Source organism: Blastocystis hominis (assembly GCF_000151665.1).
Source record: "Blastocystis hominis, Singapore isolate B (sub-type 7) whole genome shotgun sequence assembly, scaffold_19".
NCBI classification, from domain to species: Eukaryota; class Bigyra; order Opalinata; family Blastocystidae; genus Blastocystis; species Blastocystis hominis.
In genome coordinates, this window is record NW_013171826.1 from 281,384 (window position 1) to 294,944 (window position 13,561).

General features: G+C 49.0%; 9 protein-coding genes; 5 read left to right on the plus strand and 4 right to left on the minus strand.

Annotated features, from left to right (window-relative positions):
• Nucleotides 1–683: 683 nt before the first annotated feature.
• GSBLH_T00002363001 (uncharacterized protein) lies at nucleotides 684–1,627 on the plus strand (the record flags this gene model as incomplete). XM_013040912.1 has 4 exons in its annotated part: nucleotides 684–895; nucleotides 927–1,071; nucleotides 1,103–1,465; nucleotides 1,492–1,627. Exons 1-4 carry the CDS (start codon nucleotides 862–864, stop codon nucleotides 1,625–1,627), a joined length of 678 nt encoding a protein of 225 aa, XP_012896366.1. The 5' UTR covers nucleotides 684–861.
• A 58-nt stretch (nucleotides 1,628–1,685) lies between these two features.
• Nucleotides 1,686–2,099, minus strand: GSBLH_T00002364001 (uncharacterized protein). XM_013040913.1 has 2 exons: nucleotides 2,039–2,099; nucleotides 1,686–2,002 (listed from the first exon to the last, which is right to left on the minus strand). The coding sequence occupies exons 1-2, from the start codon at nucleotides 2,069–2,071 to the stop codon at nucleotides 1,712–1,714; spliced, it is 324 nt and encodes a 107-aa protein (XP_012896367.1). The 5' UTR covers nucleotides 2,072–2,099; the 3' UTR covers nucleotides 1,686–1,711.
• Nucleotides 2,100–2,547: 448 nt separating this feature from the next.
• On the plus strand, nucleotides 2,548–3,481 carry GSBLH_T00002365001 (uncharacterized protein). XM_013040914.1 has 2 exons: nucleotides 2,548–2,903; nucleotides 2,936–3,481. Exons 1-2 carry the CDS (start codon nucleotides 2,837–2,839, stop codon nucleotides 3,451–3,453), a joined length of 585 nt encoding a protein of 194 aa, XP_012896368.1. The 5' UTR covers nucleotides 2,548–2,836; the 3' UTR covers nucleotides 3,454–3,481.
• Nucleotides 3,482–3,512: 31 nt separating this feature from the next.
• On the plus strand, nucleotides 3,513–3,859 carry GSBLH_T00002366001 (uncharacterized protein; the record flags this gene model as incomplete). XM_013040915.1 has 1 exon in its annotated part: nucleotides 3,513–3,859. The coding sequence occupies one exon, from the start codon at nucleotides 3,513–3,515 to the stop codon at nucleotides 3,843–3,845; it is 333 nt and encodes a 110-aa protein (XP_012896369.1). The 3' UTR covers nucleotides 3,846–3,859.
• Nucleotides 3,860–3,917: 58 nt separating this feature from the next.
• On the minus strand, nucleotides 3,918–4,470 carry GSBLH_T00007070001 (uncharacterized protein; the record flags this gene model as incomplete). The annotated part of the gene is made up of 4 exons (XM_013040916.1): nucleotides 3,918–4,070; nucleotides 4,102–4,248; nucleotides 4,279–4,380; nucleotides 4,414–4,470. 4 exons carry the CDS (start codon nucleotides 4,468–4,470, stop codon nucleotides 3,918–3,920), a joined length of 459 nt encoding a protein of 152 aa, XP_012896370.1.
• A 337-nt stretch (nucleotides 4,471–4,807) lies between these two features.
• GSBLH_T00002367001 (uncharacterized protein) lies at nucleotides 4,808–5,056 on the minus strand (the record flags this gene model as incomplete). Its single annotated transcript, XM_013040917.1, has 1 exon — nucleotides 4,808–5,056. The coding sequence occupies one exon, from the start codon at nucleotides 5,054–5,056 to the stop codon at nucleotides 4,808–4,810; it is 249 nt and encodes an 82-aa protein (XP_012896371.1).
• Nucleotides 5,057–6,816: 1,760 nt separating this feature from the next.
• Nucleotides 6,817–7,653, plus strand: GSBLH_T00002368001 (uncharacterized protein; the record flags this gene model as incomplete). XM_013040918.1 has 3 exons in its annotated part: nucleotides 6,817–7,192; nucleotides 7,224–7,416; nucleotides 7,448–7,653. Exons 1-3 carry the CDS (start codon nucleotides 7,070–7,072, stop codon nucleotides 7,651–7,653), a joined length of 522 nt encoding a protein of 173 aa, XP_012896372.1. The 5' UTR covers nucleotides 6,817–7,069.
• Nucleotides 7,654–8,463: 810 nt separating this feature from the next.
• Nucleotides 8,464–9,097, minus strand: GSBLH_T00007071001 (uncharacterized protein; the record flags this gene model as incomplete). The annotated part of the gene is made up of 4 exons (XM_013040919.1): nucleotides 8,464–8,640; nucleotides 8,669–8,779; nucleotides 8,809–8,866; nucleotides 8,925–9,097. 4 exons carry the CDS (start codon nucleotides 9,095–9,097, stop codon nucleotides 8,464–8,466), a joined length of 519 nt encoding a protein of 172 aa, XP_012896373.1.
• Nucleotides 9,098–9,348: 251 nt separating this feature from the next.
• GSBLH_T00002369001 (uncharacterized protein) lies at nucleotides 9,349–9,731 on the plus strand (the record flags this gene model as incomplete). XM_013040920.1 has 3 exons in its annotated part: nucleotides 9,349–9,394; nucleotides 9,426–9,516; nucleotides 9,546–9,731. Exons 1-3 carry the CDS (start codon nucleotides 9,360–9,362, stop codon nucleotides 9,729–9,731), a joined length of 312 nt encoding a protein of 103 aa, XP_012896374.1. The 5' UTR covers nucleotides 9,349–9,359.
• Between the last annotated feature and the right edge of the window lie 3,830 nt (nucleotides 9,732–13,561).

The following is a 13,561-nucleotide window of genomic DNA, read 5'->3' on the forward strand; positions in this document are numbered from 1 at the left end:
GGTCCTGCCGCTGCCTGGCCGGAATCTGTTCCACGACGACACGGCTGTCTCGATTTATTACCAGTCCGAAGACGTGGCGATGCCCATTCATCCTTCCTCGCCTTCGCCGCATTGCGTCCTCCCCATCTTCGAAGGACCCACAAACCACGTCGTGCTGCAGAGCCGATCGATCGCTGTTCTCATCGCGCAGCTTCATCGCCAAGGCCAGAAAGACGCGAATCGACGAATGAAGCTCTGCTATTACTCGAGTGATCCGCGCTCTGCGAGCAATTGCCGAGCTCTTACAGAGGAGAGAGAGAAGGAATGGGAGTGGGAGCTGTTCGATTTGGATCAGGACGAGGACGAGGTAGAAATGAGGGGGCCGTGCGATGTAGGCGTGTAATTTGATCAATGTGAAGGACGAACGCGAAACAGTGAAGGAAATGAAGAGGCTGCTCGCCGATCGGTACAATGAGCTGTGTGTGATGGTTTGGATGGGTCGGAGGAGTGAGGTGTAGAAGGAGGAGCTGGAGGGAGATGAGAAAACGAAGCGATTGTCGTTGTTTTCGTTCAAGTTTAAAAAGAACTCGCAGGAAGTGAAGTGGAAGCAGTTCTACTTCCTCGTTATTACGCTGGTTATTAGCATTATATCTATTCTTGTTCGCTATATTCTATCTTCTTAGTTTGCAGTGTTTGTTTGAAAGGCTCTTTCTTTCCCCGATGGACGCAAACGAAATTGATCTGGATGATCTGGACAAATCCGATATCAGTAGTGACTGGGATAGTTCGGTGGATGAAGCGCCTGTGATGGAAGTCGTCGAATCCCGTGGGGAACAAGAGGTTCAGGAAGAGCGGATGATTGCTGAAGAGCAGCTGAGAGAAATGCAGAGTGATGAGGAACCCGACAGTATTCCTCGTAGATTTTCACGATCTTGTGTAATAAACAGGCACAAAGCACGAGATTGGACAGGAAGAATTGAAAGTGGATGAGATTACAGAGGTATTGGATACAAGCGCGGTTCTGATCCACGCCGGATATGTTTCACACGTGCTGGAAGGCAGCTATGTCATCGATGCAGGCCTTAATGCAAAGTATCTCTCGTTTGGAAAGTGTCAATCCTAGGGCTGTTGAAGAGAATACAGTATTGTACAAGAAGACGCTAGAGCCCATTGGTCGTATCATGGAAGTGTTTGGTCAAGTGGAACATCCCTTTTACATTTTGCGCTGGCCAGAGAACATGGAAGATCCTCATTTGCAAGAAAACGACGAAGTTTACATGAACAACACAACGATCCAGTACATTTTGCCCGCTCAACTCAACCACATCGGAACTGATGCTTCCAATGTGTATGACGAGGAGCCCAACGAAAAAGAGATCGTTTCGATCGAGTGTACGGAGGATCTACGAGGCGGAGAAGTGGTCGACGAGTCCGAGATCGTTGACTACCAGCGAGATTATGTTATACCTTCGCTGCCAAACTCTAAGTCACGTCAAAACCCAATGCAGACAGTGATGGCGAATCCAATGCAGACAGCGATGCCGAATCCAATGCAATATCCTATGCAAACAGCGACATTCAACCCTTTCATGTCTGCAGTTGCTCCACAGCCAGCGCAGTCGGCGCAGTCCGCACAGCCAGCGAATGAATACACAGGATTGGATATTCTTAGGGACTCATATTTCTACATTGTTTGTAACAAACACTTCGACTGCAATCGGTCATCCATTGTTTACCAGTCGTCGTCGTCATCACCGAACAGACCGCCTCCGCTCATATCAATGTCTTCCTCTTCCTCCTCTTCCTCTTCCTTCGCCTCCTCCTTCTTCTCCTCAGCAGCAGGGGCAGCAGCTCCAGCAGCGGGGGCAGCAGCACCTCCGGTGGGAATGGACACCAGCTTGTCCAGACCCGAGGCGATCAGCTCCTCCACGTTCTTTCCCTCGAGGTCAGCAAGGAGCTTCTCGATCTTCTCGTCGTCGCTCTCAGCACCAACGGCCTCCAGCACGGACTTGATGTTCTCAGCCTAGGTATAATAAAATAGCAGCGGTAAAGCACGTACGGTGGGCTTCTCGTTTCCACCGAGGACCAGCATAAGGTAAGCAGCAAGATGTCTCATCTACACAAATATAAGCTTTCCAATTCCATGAATGCCGTCTCCATTGACGCAGCAATCAACTCGCACACTACGTACATTAAGCAGTCAAACAACAACGTTTCTTAGTCTGGAAGAAAAATGGAACAAAATAACGGTTATTTCTGGAAATGAAAAAGGAGATCAATATGCTCCGCTTTGTATTGTATTATGTTGCACAACGTACATACACACGAATACTCGATCATTAACCACATCTTTTCGAAAAAACAATGACTCAAGACCATTTCCTTTCTATTCCTCATTCGATGGATGATGTGAATCTAGTGAATCCTATTTCACGGTCGAATACGTTTAATAAGTTTCGAATCAAGGAGATTGAAAAATGTGTAGGGGGTAAATTGAAGAGTAGGTATAAAAACAGAATCAAGGGGTACCAATCGATTGACTACGCAATTGTATAAAGAATTGAATCTCCAAAATGGTAAGTTGAATTACTGTGAATAAGTACGGTCGTACTACCCATACGATGACCGATTTTGTGGAGAGCACGGTTTCTCACCGCAATCGTAGACTCGCGGTCCTAAGAAGCATTTGAAGCGTTTGAATGCACCCAAGCACTGGATGCTTAACAAGATGGGAGGAGTGTGGGCTCCTAAGCCTAGCTGTGGTCCCCACAAGCAGAGAGAGTGCCTTCCTCTGCTGTTGATCATCCGCAACCGTCTGAAGTACGCTCTGACCAATCACGAGGTCAAGATGATCTGCATGCAGCGTCTGGTCAAGGTGGACGGCAAGATCCGCACGGACTCTACCTTCCCCGCCGGTTTCATGGGTAATTAGCAAAGAATCGAATCTTAGTTTCAGATGTGGTGACTCTGGAGGGTTCTTCCGACCGTTTCCGTCTGTTGTACGACGTGAAGGGCCGCTTCGTCCTTCACCGCATCGACGAGAACGAGGCTCAGTACAAGCTGTGCAAGGTTGTGAAGCGCCAGCTGTCGAGCAAGAAGATCCCGTTCATCGTGACTCACGATGCTCGCACGATCCGCTTCCCTGACCCCACCGTGAAGGTGAACGACACCGTGAAGGTGGATCTGAAGACGAACAAGGTGATCGGCCATGTGAAGTTCGAGGTGGGCAACCTGTGCTTCATCACGAAGGGACACAACATTGGTCGTGTGGGAGTGATCGTCCATCGTGACAGACACTTCGGATCCTTCGATATTGTGCACGTTCGCGATGCGGCGGGTCACGAGTTCGCCACCCGTCTGAGCAACGTGTTCATCATCGGCGAGGGCAACCAGCCCATGGTGTCTCTGCCTAAGGGCAACGGAGTGAAGCTCAGCATCATCGAGGAGAAGGAGATGAGAGAGAAGAAGAACTAATCGCTGGGTTGTAGCGAGAATTTGGAGTGGGATGTTTGTTGACAGAATTTTGTTGGAACATGGAAGTAGAGAACAAGGAGGAGCAGACGGGGCGATTTAAGATCAAGGATTGGAACGCCGTCGTGATGTGGTCGTGGAATATGGATGTTGACACGTGTGCTATTTGTCGAAGCAAACTGATGACGTTGTGCATCGACTGCCAGGCCAAGGTGAATTCAGGAGAGAAGGGTGACTGTAAAGTAGGTTTGTTCAATTCGCGTAATCTTCAGGTTGCATGGGGTGTGTGTAACCACGCATTCCACGCCCATTGTATTGATCGCTGGTTGAAGACGAAGAAAGAGTGTCCGCTCGACATGAAGCCTTGGGAGCTGAAGAAGACCGATTCGCTGTAATTTATGACTCTACACCCTGTTTCCTATATCCATTTTCGTTTGTAAAGCAAACATCAGCACATAAAGGCACAGTTACATAATAATCATCTTCTGCTTCAAATAGCTTCGAATCGACCGGACCTGCACAATCGCCACGACCACCATCACCAACGCCTCCAACATACTCCACACAAAAATCATTCGGTTATCGCTATCGTCTTCGTCTCGCATTTCTTTTTCCTTCGCCTTTCGTTCAAATTCAATCAAAAAAGCTCACATTCTGATACTTCAGCTCCTGCGTCATCTCCTTCAGCACCGTGACCAGCGAGTTGATCGTTTTATCCACCTCGTTGATGTCTTCCACTTTCGCGAGTTTCGTCGTGTTCACTTGCTGGATGCCATGTTCCACGGTGAAGTAGAATCTCTGACAATGAATGGGCGCTTATTCGACTACCAGAGGGTTGCCATATTCCCAGAACTCGTCTGGAAGCTTGCGAGATAGCTCCACACAGATCTTGTACATTCCACTTTCGTAAGGGGTAAAAACAAGCTTTCCCTAACGGTGAGAAAGAGGAAGAGACCAAAAAACAGAGTCCTTGGCGTTCGTTTCCATGAACCTGGCTCCGAGGGGAGTCACGACATACATTTTGGCATTCTAGAATAATCACCAAGGACTTCCTGTGTTACCAAATCGTCACCGTCATCGAAGTCCGGCTTATACAAGAAGAGGTCGTAATTACGATATTTGAAGACAATAGGCTGGGCATCTACCTGCTTTTCAATGATACAAAAAGGTTGTTGCTAGTCGATCAAAACAAAAGACAAGAAGCAAACATATTCCAAGTTGATGTAATACGCTTGGGAGAAAGCTGTGAATGATTCCGAACAACGCACACCCTACCGACGAGAAATAGGAAAACAGCGAAAGCGCTCTTCATGCTGAAAATATGCACTTTCTCAGCAAATCGGAATTCCGCGGTTTTTCAACAAACAGAACAACAAAGCTGACTTTCCAAATACTCGAAGAAATCCACGCGCTCCAGCTCCTCCATTGTCGCAGTCACATACTCAAACGTCTTTTCCTTCAACTCCTTGAGGTTCGGGAATGATCCAGTTCGGTTAAAGAACGACAAAATCGAGTGAATATCGCGCCTGAGCATCTGCTCTGCCTGTTCGTCGTCCTTTTCCACCGCCTTCGCCAATCCGGTGAGATAGATCGTTCCGCCCCACATGCTACGGTTCAATCGATTCCGTGTCCAAACAGCAATTTTTTCTCGCTAATATTCCCGTGAACCAGTCCGGCTCGCATGTACAGATCGCGCAGCAGGCGCACGCACTGCACCAGCGTGTCTTCCCAGATCTCAGGGAACGCGCTGAGCGCTTCTTTGAGGGTGGGAGCAGGTCCATCGCCATCGCCGATCATCTCCATCAAAACCAGACAGTCTTTCTGATCGATCGGCTCCGGACAAGCGATTCCCAGCCTTGCCAATCGCTTCAAGTGTTCGAATTCGAGCTGCGCGAGACGGAATTCGCGCGGCAAGTCGGGATCGAGAGGCGGCAATTCGTCGGCGGCTTTGGAGGCGTAGGGCTTTCGGAACTTCTTCACGCACATCCATTTGTCGTTCACTCCGTCGTACTGCGAGGAATCAAGCGGAAAATGAGAAAAGTACGGTGGAGATGATGTCGGATTCATGTCCGTTCTGAATGATGTCCACGTAATTCCCGAAATAGCCCTTTACGATCCACTACGCGAAATCAACAACAAAAAAAGTGGATTGAAACCTGGTGGAGGCAAACCAGTTGCGCGTCGTTGAACACAAAGTCCACCCAATCCGGGTCTTTTTTCTCGTGGATTTCGCGGCTTCGCCGATGATTCACGTAGTTCCGCATTTTCACTAAGCTTTTGTCGTCGATGGAGAATTGTTCCAAGTTCCCTGCGTTGGTGATGACATGTTGGAGACGAGCACTCTGGGGTTAAGTGGCTAGGATTGTGGGAATGGATATGTTCACCTTGCCTACAAAGTATTTATCGTGTTTGGTGGTTTTCTAGGTGGCATGCAATCGGAATGGCTACTGTGGGGAGAACAACGTTCTTGTCGTTGGTTTTTCCGCCGTAGTGGCTGTTCACACCTACGTAGTGTCTTGTATCCTCGTCATCGAAATGGAGGGAGGGAGAAAGATCACTTAAGGGGATTACACCGTAGGTTTTTGGACTTTCGGTTTTGTCTTTGATGAATTGTCTTCTATAAAACTCACATCTTGAGCCGCTTCTATCCTTTGCATGGTCAATCTGGTATTGTCGTTCTTCTTCAAACTGTAATTGCATGGCGAGCGCGTAGTCTTCAGAGGTGTCCTCTAGATCAGCTGAAAAGCCTAAAACTACCTGGCTCTTGTTCCTTTGGAGTTTCCCTGAGTCGGTCGTGCTCTTCTTGAAGACTGAGAGCGGCTGCTAAACTTTCATCTAGTTACGACCCATCCTAAACTGCTACCCGCTTCATACTTTAAATACTCTTCTGCGCATAATATTAAGCTCTATCTCTTACGAGTTTTACGTTCCGCTTCTTTGTGCGCTTCCTCTTCTTTCATGATTTCAGCAAAAGAGATCGTGGGCTTTGGGACAGCTACCTTTGCCCAAGGACATGCTTTCTTAGGTTTCGTTTCAGAGTTTTCCATTTTCGAAAAAAAGTAACAAACGTTTCAAAAGATTCTTTGAAACTCTTAACGAATTCTTTCACTATTCTCCCGAGGATAATAGGAAATGGTGATTGCAGACGAGGGGGAGCTATGTCACGAATAGTAATGTATTATGTAAACAGCACGTTGCTTTGAACTTTGATGCAACTTTTTATAGGCTCTTTGAAAGTGTCCACTATTTGATTCGTTACGATTTCAACCATGTTTGCACAATCCCATAATTTCACTGTCGTGTAGCAAGCCAGTACCAAGTTGAGAAAGACCACTCAAACGCGCAATTCACAAATCTTTTCGAAATGATTTCTTTATTCGTTCAAAGAACGGAGGAGGAGGCAAATAGGGCGCTTGCTAAAAATCCCACCTCTTTGGACGTTCCTCGTGAGATTTACAAGAAAGCTTTGGAGGCAAAGATTCTTGACACAAAGCGCTGCAGTTCTGTGAGAGAACGAACTGGCTATGAAGAAGAGATACGCGAATTGTACATTTCCAGGGCGGCTATGGAAATCCAGATGGGGCAGAAGAAGCAAGCCAATTTGGTGTTTGAGGAAGCGATGAAGCTCGACTTTTGCCGTCGTGACCCTGTTTTCTGGAAAGCCTACATAAACTTCTTCATTCGCATAGGAAAATATGAAAGGGCTCGCAAGCTCTTCAAAAAGTCGTTAGAGCATGTGGATGTATGCTTTCGAACTGCAGAATAACGGTTAGCACAACTTGGAGCAACAAATCTGGGACTACTGGGTAAAGTTCGAGCGAAGCATGGGGAGAAACAGCCTAACCGTGGAAGAGCTGAAGCGAGAGGTGAAACACACCACTCCTCCCAGTAACGGGAATTCGTCGGTGTCAAACATTTTCCAAATCTTAACGTGTAACGGAACTGTAGATGTGAATGCAATGAGTGGTACTCGCTTGCTTTGTGAATTCACGACTAGAGGTGAGTGAGCGAGACATTAATCGTGAACATCGCCAGATGGCGTTGTTTCAAGAACCGCCTCCCGATATCCACAAAATTGACGCTCGAGAAGAGGCTCCCGAGATCGACAATCGCATTTTGTATTACTTAGCCGTGGTTCTCACCGATCCCCAAGTGATCGAAATGGTTGATTTAATGAGAGTATCGTTCGCTTTGTTTTGTTAAGAAAAGGACATGCAATACTCACTGATGGAGGAACTAGATCTTTCACAACAGCGTTGTTTCGGTGAGAGTGCGATCGATTTGTGATCGATAGACGAGCTTTATCGAAAGTACAAGCTTTACGATTTGAGCAAAGAGGAAATGATGGCGAAGTGCGAGCAGAAGATGCAAGGGCAGTATTCCAATGAAGAGCAGCGAATGAAAAAGGTGTGTGAGAGAGAGAAAGGTGTTGATGGGTAGCTGATTGAAGACTTCCAGGACTGGCTGCACGATGCCGGCGTTCCTGGATTTGCGAAAACGCAGGCGCGAGCCGAACTGAAGGCGCAGCGGCATTTGATTGTGTTGATGCAGATGATTAGTCAGTTCTACAAGGAGGAAAAGGAAAAGGGCACGTTGTAGATTGGTGTATCATGTGTTTTGTTTGTTGGAATGAGGTGTATTGCAATGGGGTGAATAGGTCTTTTTGTGGGTTCTGGGTTCTTTGACTCCTAGGTTCTGGATTCCTCGACTTTTAGGTTCTGGATTCCTCGACTCCTAGGTTCTGGGTTCCTCGACCCTTAGGTTCTGGATTCCTCGACTCCTAGGTTCTGGGTTCCTCGACCCTTAGGTTCTGGATTCCTCGACTCCTAGGTTCTGGGTTTGCAACAAACAATCGAATCGCTCTTTGTATTCGAAATAATGGGAATGATTAACAGAGAAATAATGATGACGATAATAATGACGATGAGCGCATAGAGCTTCCAACTTTCGAAGAGTGTGTGACGTTTGAGATGGGCTGCATCTCTTCGGAACAACTATCGTTGAGTGTGATTTCTAAGTAGCAGCTACTGTGGCAGCATCCGCGAGATCATTCGTCTTATCAATGACTAATTCTAGTTTTTCTCCACGCTGAAGAATCTTGTCGATATTACTGATCATCACGTCTTTGATGTCATCCATTTGGCTGAGTACCCGCTTTGAGTGATCAGATTCTATGTTGTTGTAACGGTTCTGGGAGTAAGAATTGCATTTTTCGTACCATCATCACGTTGAGGGAACTAGCAAACGCCGTAAAACAGAACGGCTGCGCAGTATAGGCCGCTTCTCCGTAGATCGAAATGAATTCGGTTGCAATGTCCTTCAGGAATCCCTACTATCAGAAAAGGCAAAATCACCTACAAAAACAGTCCGAATCGGCACTTGGCGGTGGGTAAGCGCAATGTAGGTAAGTTGCTCCCTGTGATAGACAGACACATCAAACTCCCTAAAGGTTGACTTGTAATGCACTTGCATACCTGTCATAGTGATAGTTGTAGTTACCTCCACGTGGTAATTTCGTCAAGAGAATATGAATGACTTGAACAAAGTTACCAGAGTGAGTAATTTGCGGCGATCTGTTGACTTGCTCTACCAAAACGACATTATTGCGAGCAACCACTGCGTAGATGATACCTTTGTTGTTCTTCATGAAAAATATGGTTGACTTGATAGGCGAAGATGATGGATAAGGATATAGTTGAACATACTTGAGCAACCATGAATGAAATGAAAGTTGTCGATAGTGGAATAGAAAACAAGTTAGTAAACAACTTGATAAAAGTAATAATAATAATAATAATAATAATATAATACTTTATTAATATTACACCTTTAATAATAATAAAACTGCAAAATTCGGGACCAAAAGATTTCACAACTTTTCATATCTTTTTTATTTGAACCGATTCATAATGTTTGTAAACCCTCCAGATGATATGAAGATGCAGTACGGAACTTGAGAAAGTTATCCCTTGTAGTTGGCCAGAATTGCAGGGAAAGGATGTGGAAGAAGCACGCAAAGTGATTCAGGAAGAATGCCCTGACGTTCATATCCAGGTTTTGGGCGCAGTTTGTTTTTTTGTTGCTTTCTGAAGTAGACCTCTCCTGCTACGATGGATTACCGCCTCGACCGCGTCCGTATTATAAAGGATGAGAACAACAAAGTAATGATGGCAAATCGTGGCTTTCCTGTTTGTTCTATACCACTCTCGAATTTTAATCTCTTAGTATGCAGTACGGTGACCACCGTCTCTATCTGTCTGATCCTCCCATCAAAAACATGAAGAACTCTAAACCCAGAACGGTAGAACTTGCCGTATATGTCATCATGATCACTGCCCTGCTCCTGGGTGCTTGGCGTTTGAATTCTGTCTACAACCGGTTTAAAGTATGCGATACCCGATATAGGTGATCCTTTTGTAGAAGATCGATTACAAAAAGCAGTTCCGTAAACTCGAAAGTACGCCCAAGCCCGAGGTTACGTATTACGAAGGTCCTGGACAATTAAAGAAAACTACATGTATGAATCATCTTAAAATGGCTTGTAATAACGTAGTATCGAGAGACCACAATATCTTCCTCGGCGATTTGGAGTTTGAAGGTGTGGATCCTTTGAGTCTATCTGAGTTTGAAAATGGTGAGTGGGATCATAGCCGTGTTTCGGGAGAGAAGGAATACTACAAAAACGGGAAGAAGCTCGAATCTTCCATTCCAACCGACATTGTGAACTATCTGGACAGCAACTACGATTACCTCGAGGCTGAAAAGCAATTCCGTGATTTGATAGCCGATGTGAGCAAACCCCTCGAATACAAGGATGACAAGAGCAAGGGTGGAAGCAACAAAAAGAAGAGCTTCTGGGGAAAGCGAAAGCGCAAGGAAGAGCCCAAGGGACCCAAGTCGATCGACACGGGAGCATCCACTCCCGATCCGAACGCTCCGCCTCCAGTGGTGACTCCTCCTCCTCTCAACGCCAAAAAAGCCGCCGACCTCCACACGCTTTCGGTCTCTCAGGCCGCCCAGGGAGCCGAGAACCGCGCGCGATCCAAGTTCGTTTCCCACACGCCGATTCAAAACGTCGGCATCGAAGCGCCGGTTCCGCAAGGCGACTGGATCGCCGCCGATAAGATCAAGCTCTACGTCGTGCCGGTCGGCGTTCATTACGAGGGGCAGTACGAAGTGGGAGTGAGCGAGGGGAGTGAGAAGCAGGCCACTTCGCAGCTGTTGGATTCGCTGATTTCGCTGTTGCAGCAGGACACGCAGCACATTTTCTCGTAGTTTCTTCCTCGCCTTTGCTATCCAGATGGAGCGAAGTCGCCTACTTCCGACGCTGGTACGCCAACAAGCCCCTCGAAACCCGCGCCTCGATCAAAGGCCTCGTGCAGGCCGGCCGTCTGGAGTTCGTTCTGGGCGGCTGGAGCGCGATCGCGCCGGAAATGTCCCACTTCGAAGATCTGCTCACGACGTTCGAGCAGTCGCAGCGCTGGCTCCTCGAAGAGTTTGGTTATCGCTGCGTGGTCGCGTACGTCGCGCCGCAGACCTTCATGTCGAAGCAGATGGCGTCGATGCTGCGAAGCGGAGGCGTGGAAATGCTGGTGATCGACGGAGCGTCGCCAGCGTGGTTCGAAGCGCTGCGGAAAAGCAACGCGGGGGAGTTTTTGTGGGAGACGGACCCGTATTTTGGCGAGGAGTCGCGAATCTTCACGCATTTGTGTAAGGAACGAAGCGGATTGTGGGGCGTGGTAAAGCGAATTTTAACGAAGTACGGGTCGGGGATGGAGTCAACCGAAGCGATATGGAGGGAGCCATGCCTGAACTGCGAGCCATCCTCGCTTCCGAGGTGGATCAAGTGAACGATAATCGCTATTTGCTTCTCTGGCCGCTGCTCGGCGCGAATCCAATGAGCCAAATCGACCTGTTTCTCACCACAATCGCGCCCGTGGCGGCGTCGCAGAACATCGTTCTCAGTCTCTCGTCGTTCTATCGCTATCTCCTCGACGTGAACGGAGCCAACAAAGAGCGATTGTGGCCCGTGTTCAACTGGGAGCGAATCCAAGTGCAAAGCGTCGCGGCGAACGGCCTGTACTCCGCGCAGCCGCTGCTTCACCGTCGCCACCAGTCGCTTTTCTCTGTGTGTTTTCGATTGTAGTTTGGGCTCGCGCTTTTTGAACATTTTCGACAAGTACTACGCGTATTGCTCGATTATGCAGACCTGCTCGCTGGTTCCGCCCTCCACTCCGGACACCGCCTTCTACTCCGGCTCGGTGTATTACCCGGTCGGAAAGCCCGAGGATCTGACGTTCTACTGGCTGAACCGAATGCGCCAGGAGCAAAGCGCGGCGCAGCGCGCGGACTTCTTGATCAATCTGCACGACGCGAACGGGAAAGTGGCGAGCACGACGTACCGAATCTATCACGACGCGGTGCTGAACAGCGAGAAACAGGCGGGTCGGATGTTTACGTCGCTGATTGGGATCGAGGAGCGCGTGTCTCCGAACGAAATCGACGAGGACAGCATCTTCTCGATCTATCATCGCACGGTGGAGTGGACGCGGAAGAAAGAGCTCGGCGTGATCGTGTACAACTCGTACCCCGTTTCCGTGAAAGAAATCATTAAGCTCTACGTGGCCACGCCGGATCTCTGCATTTACAACTACGCCAAAATGATTCAGCGACAGCAGCTGACGCAGATTAAAGACAAACTCTGGGAGCTGGTTCTCCCCACCAAGCTCAAAGCGAACAGCTACGCCACGTTCATCATCCACTACTGCGAAGGCCAGGAGAAAGAGGGCAGCGACACGCACTCCGTTAAGGGCAAATGGCTCGACGGCGACATTTATCGAATCGAATTCGACGAGACCGGGCGGTTCACGAACATCACAAGCAAGCAGGACAACGTGCTGTACACCTTCGAAGCCGACCTCGCAGTGCTCACGCCCTCGCCCTCCAACCCGCACCTCCACATCCCGCACGGCCTTCCGCCCAGCGATCCTTCCTATCTCTCTCCCGTCCCGCTCTCTCGTCTTCGCTGACCTGTAGTACCTCAAACGATTGGTTCCTCGCACTACCCCCATCGCGTATTCCGCCGTGCGAGGCTCCGTGGCGAACGTGATGGTGCAGTACTATCCGAACGACATCACCGTGGTCACTCGCATTCCGAAGTCCATCGGCACCAACAACCGCCTGGCTTCTTTCGGCCATCTGCTCGACATCACGTTCTTCATCCAGGGCAAGAGCGTCGAGGGCGATTTAGTCGCCGTGTACAGCCTGCCCGACATTGTAAACCAGAACGTTCTGCACTACAATCTCAACGGACTGGGCTCCAACGCGCAGGCGGTCGAGCCGATCCCCGCCGATCCCAGCCAGGACGGCACGTATCTGCTGCGCAACACGTTCCCCGCGGGATCCTACGCGTACATCCAGGACGAAGACGTGGATCGGACCAAGGCGGACATCGCGCGCGCCTCCTTCTTCTTCGAATATCCGCACGGAATCAGTCTGTACGCTCCTGGCAGCGTGATGATCCCGCTAACGGTGAGCGGAATTAAGGAGAATGCGCAGGCTGAGCAGGCTGAGCAGGGCGCGGAGGGGTCGAGCGAGGAGGGCAAGCATTACGACTTGGACCGAACGACGCAGAACATCGGAATCTACTTGGAGCGATCGGAGAACGGACTGTTCGCCGTGAATAACAAGATGTGAGTGTGGGGGAATCGACTAAAGCGCAGGCTGTCGCACATGCTGACTCGACCGCACCACATTTTCTATTTCAACAACACGAAGGAGAACAAGGGGAACACGAACTTGAAGTTGGTGGTGAATCTGATCGAGACCAAGCTGCCCACTCCGCTCACTCTGCTCTCGATCGAGCGCGTGGAGTCGCTCACAGCGCGGTACGTCGTCCGAATTCAGAACCAGGCCGAGTACGACGACGCGTACGCGATGAACGACAACGTGGTGGTGCACGACATGACCTCAATCGCCCGATTCTTACGGCTGAGCGTAGGCGATGTCCTTCTCTCTCCTGATTTCTCTGTAGAAGGTCGAGGAGCTCAATCTGTTCGGCGTGAACACGAAGGATTCCATCGAGTCCACGCGAATGATTTGGAAGGGAGCG

Excerpts from the sequence above, each read along its gene's own strand:
- GSBLH_T00002364001 (XM_013040913.1), bottom strand. The coding sequence starts at position 2,071 with ATGCTGGTCCTCGGTGGAAACGAGAAGCCCACC. Across the intron at positions 2,003-2,038 it reads GTGGAAACGAGAAGCCCACC|GCTGAGAACATCAAGTCCGT; the intron begins GTACGTGCTTTA and ends TATTATACCTAG.
- GSBLH_T00002365001 (XM_013040914.1), top strand. The coding sequence starts at position 2,837 with ATGCAGCGTCTGGTCAAGGTGGACGGCAAGATCCGCACGGACTCTACC. Across the intron at positions 2,904-2,935 it reads CTTCCCCGCCGGTTTCATGG|ATGTGGTGACTCTGGAGGGT; the intron begins GTAATTAGCAAA and ends TCTTAGTTTCAG.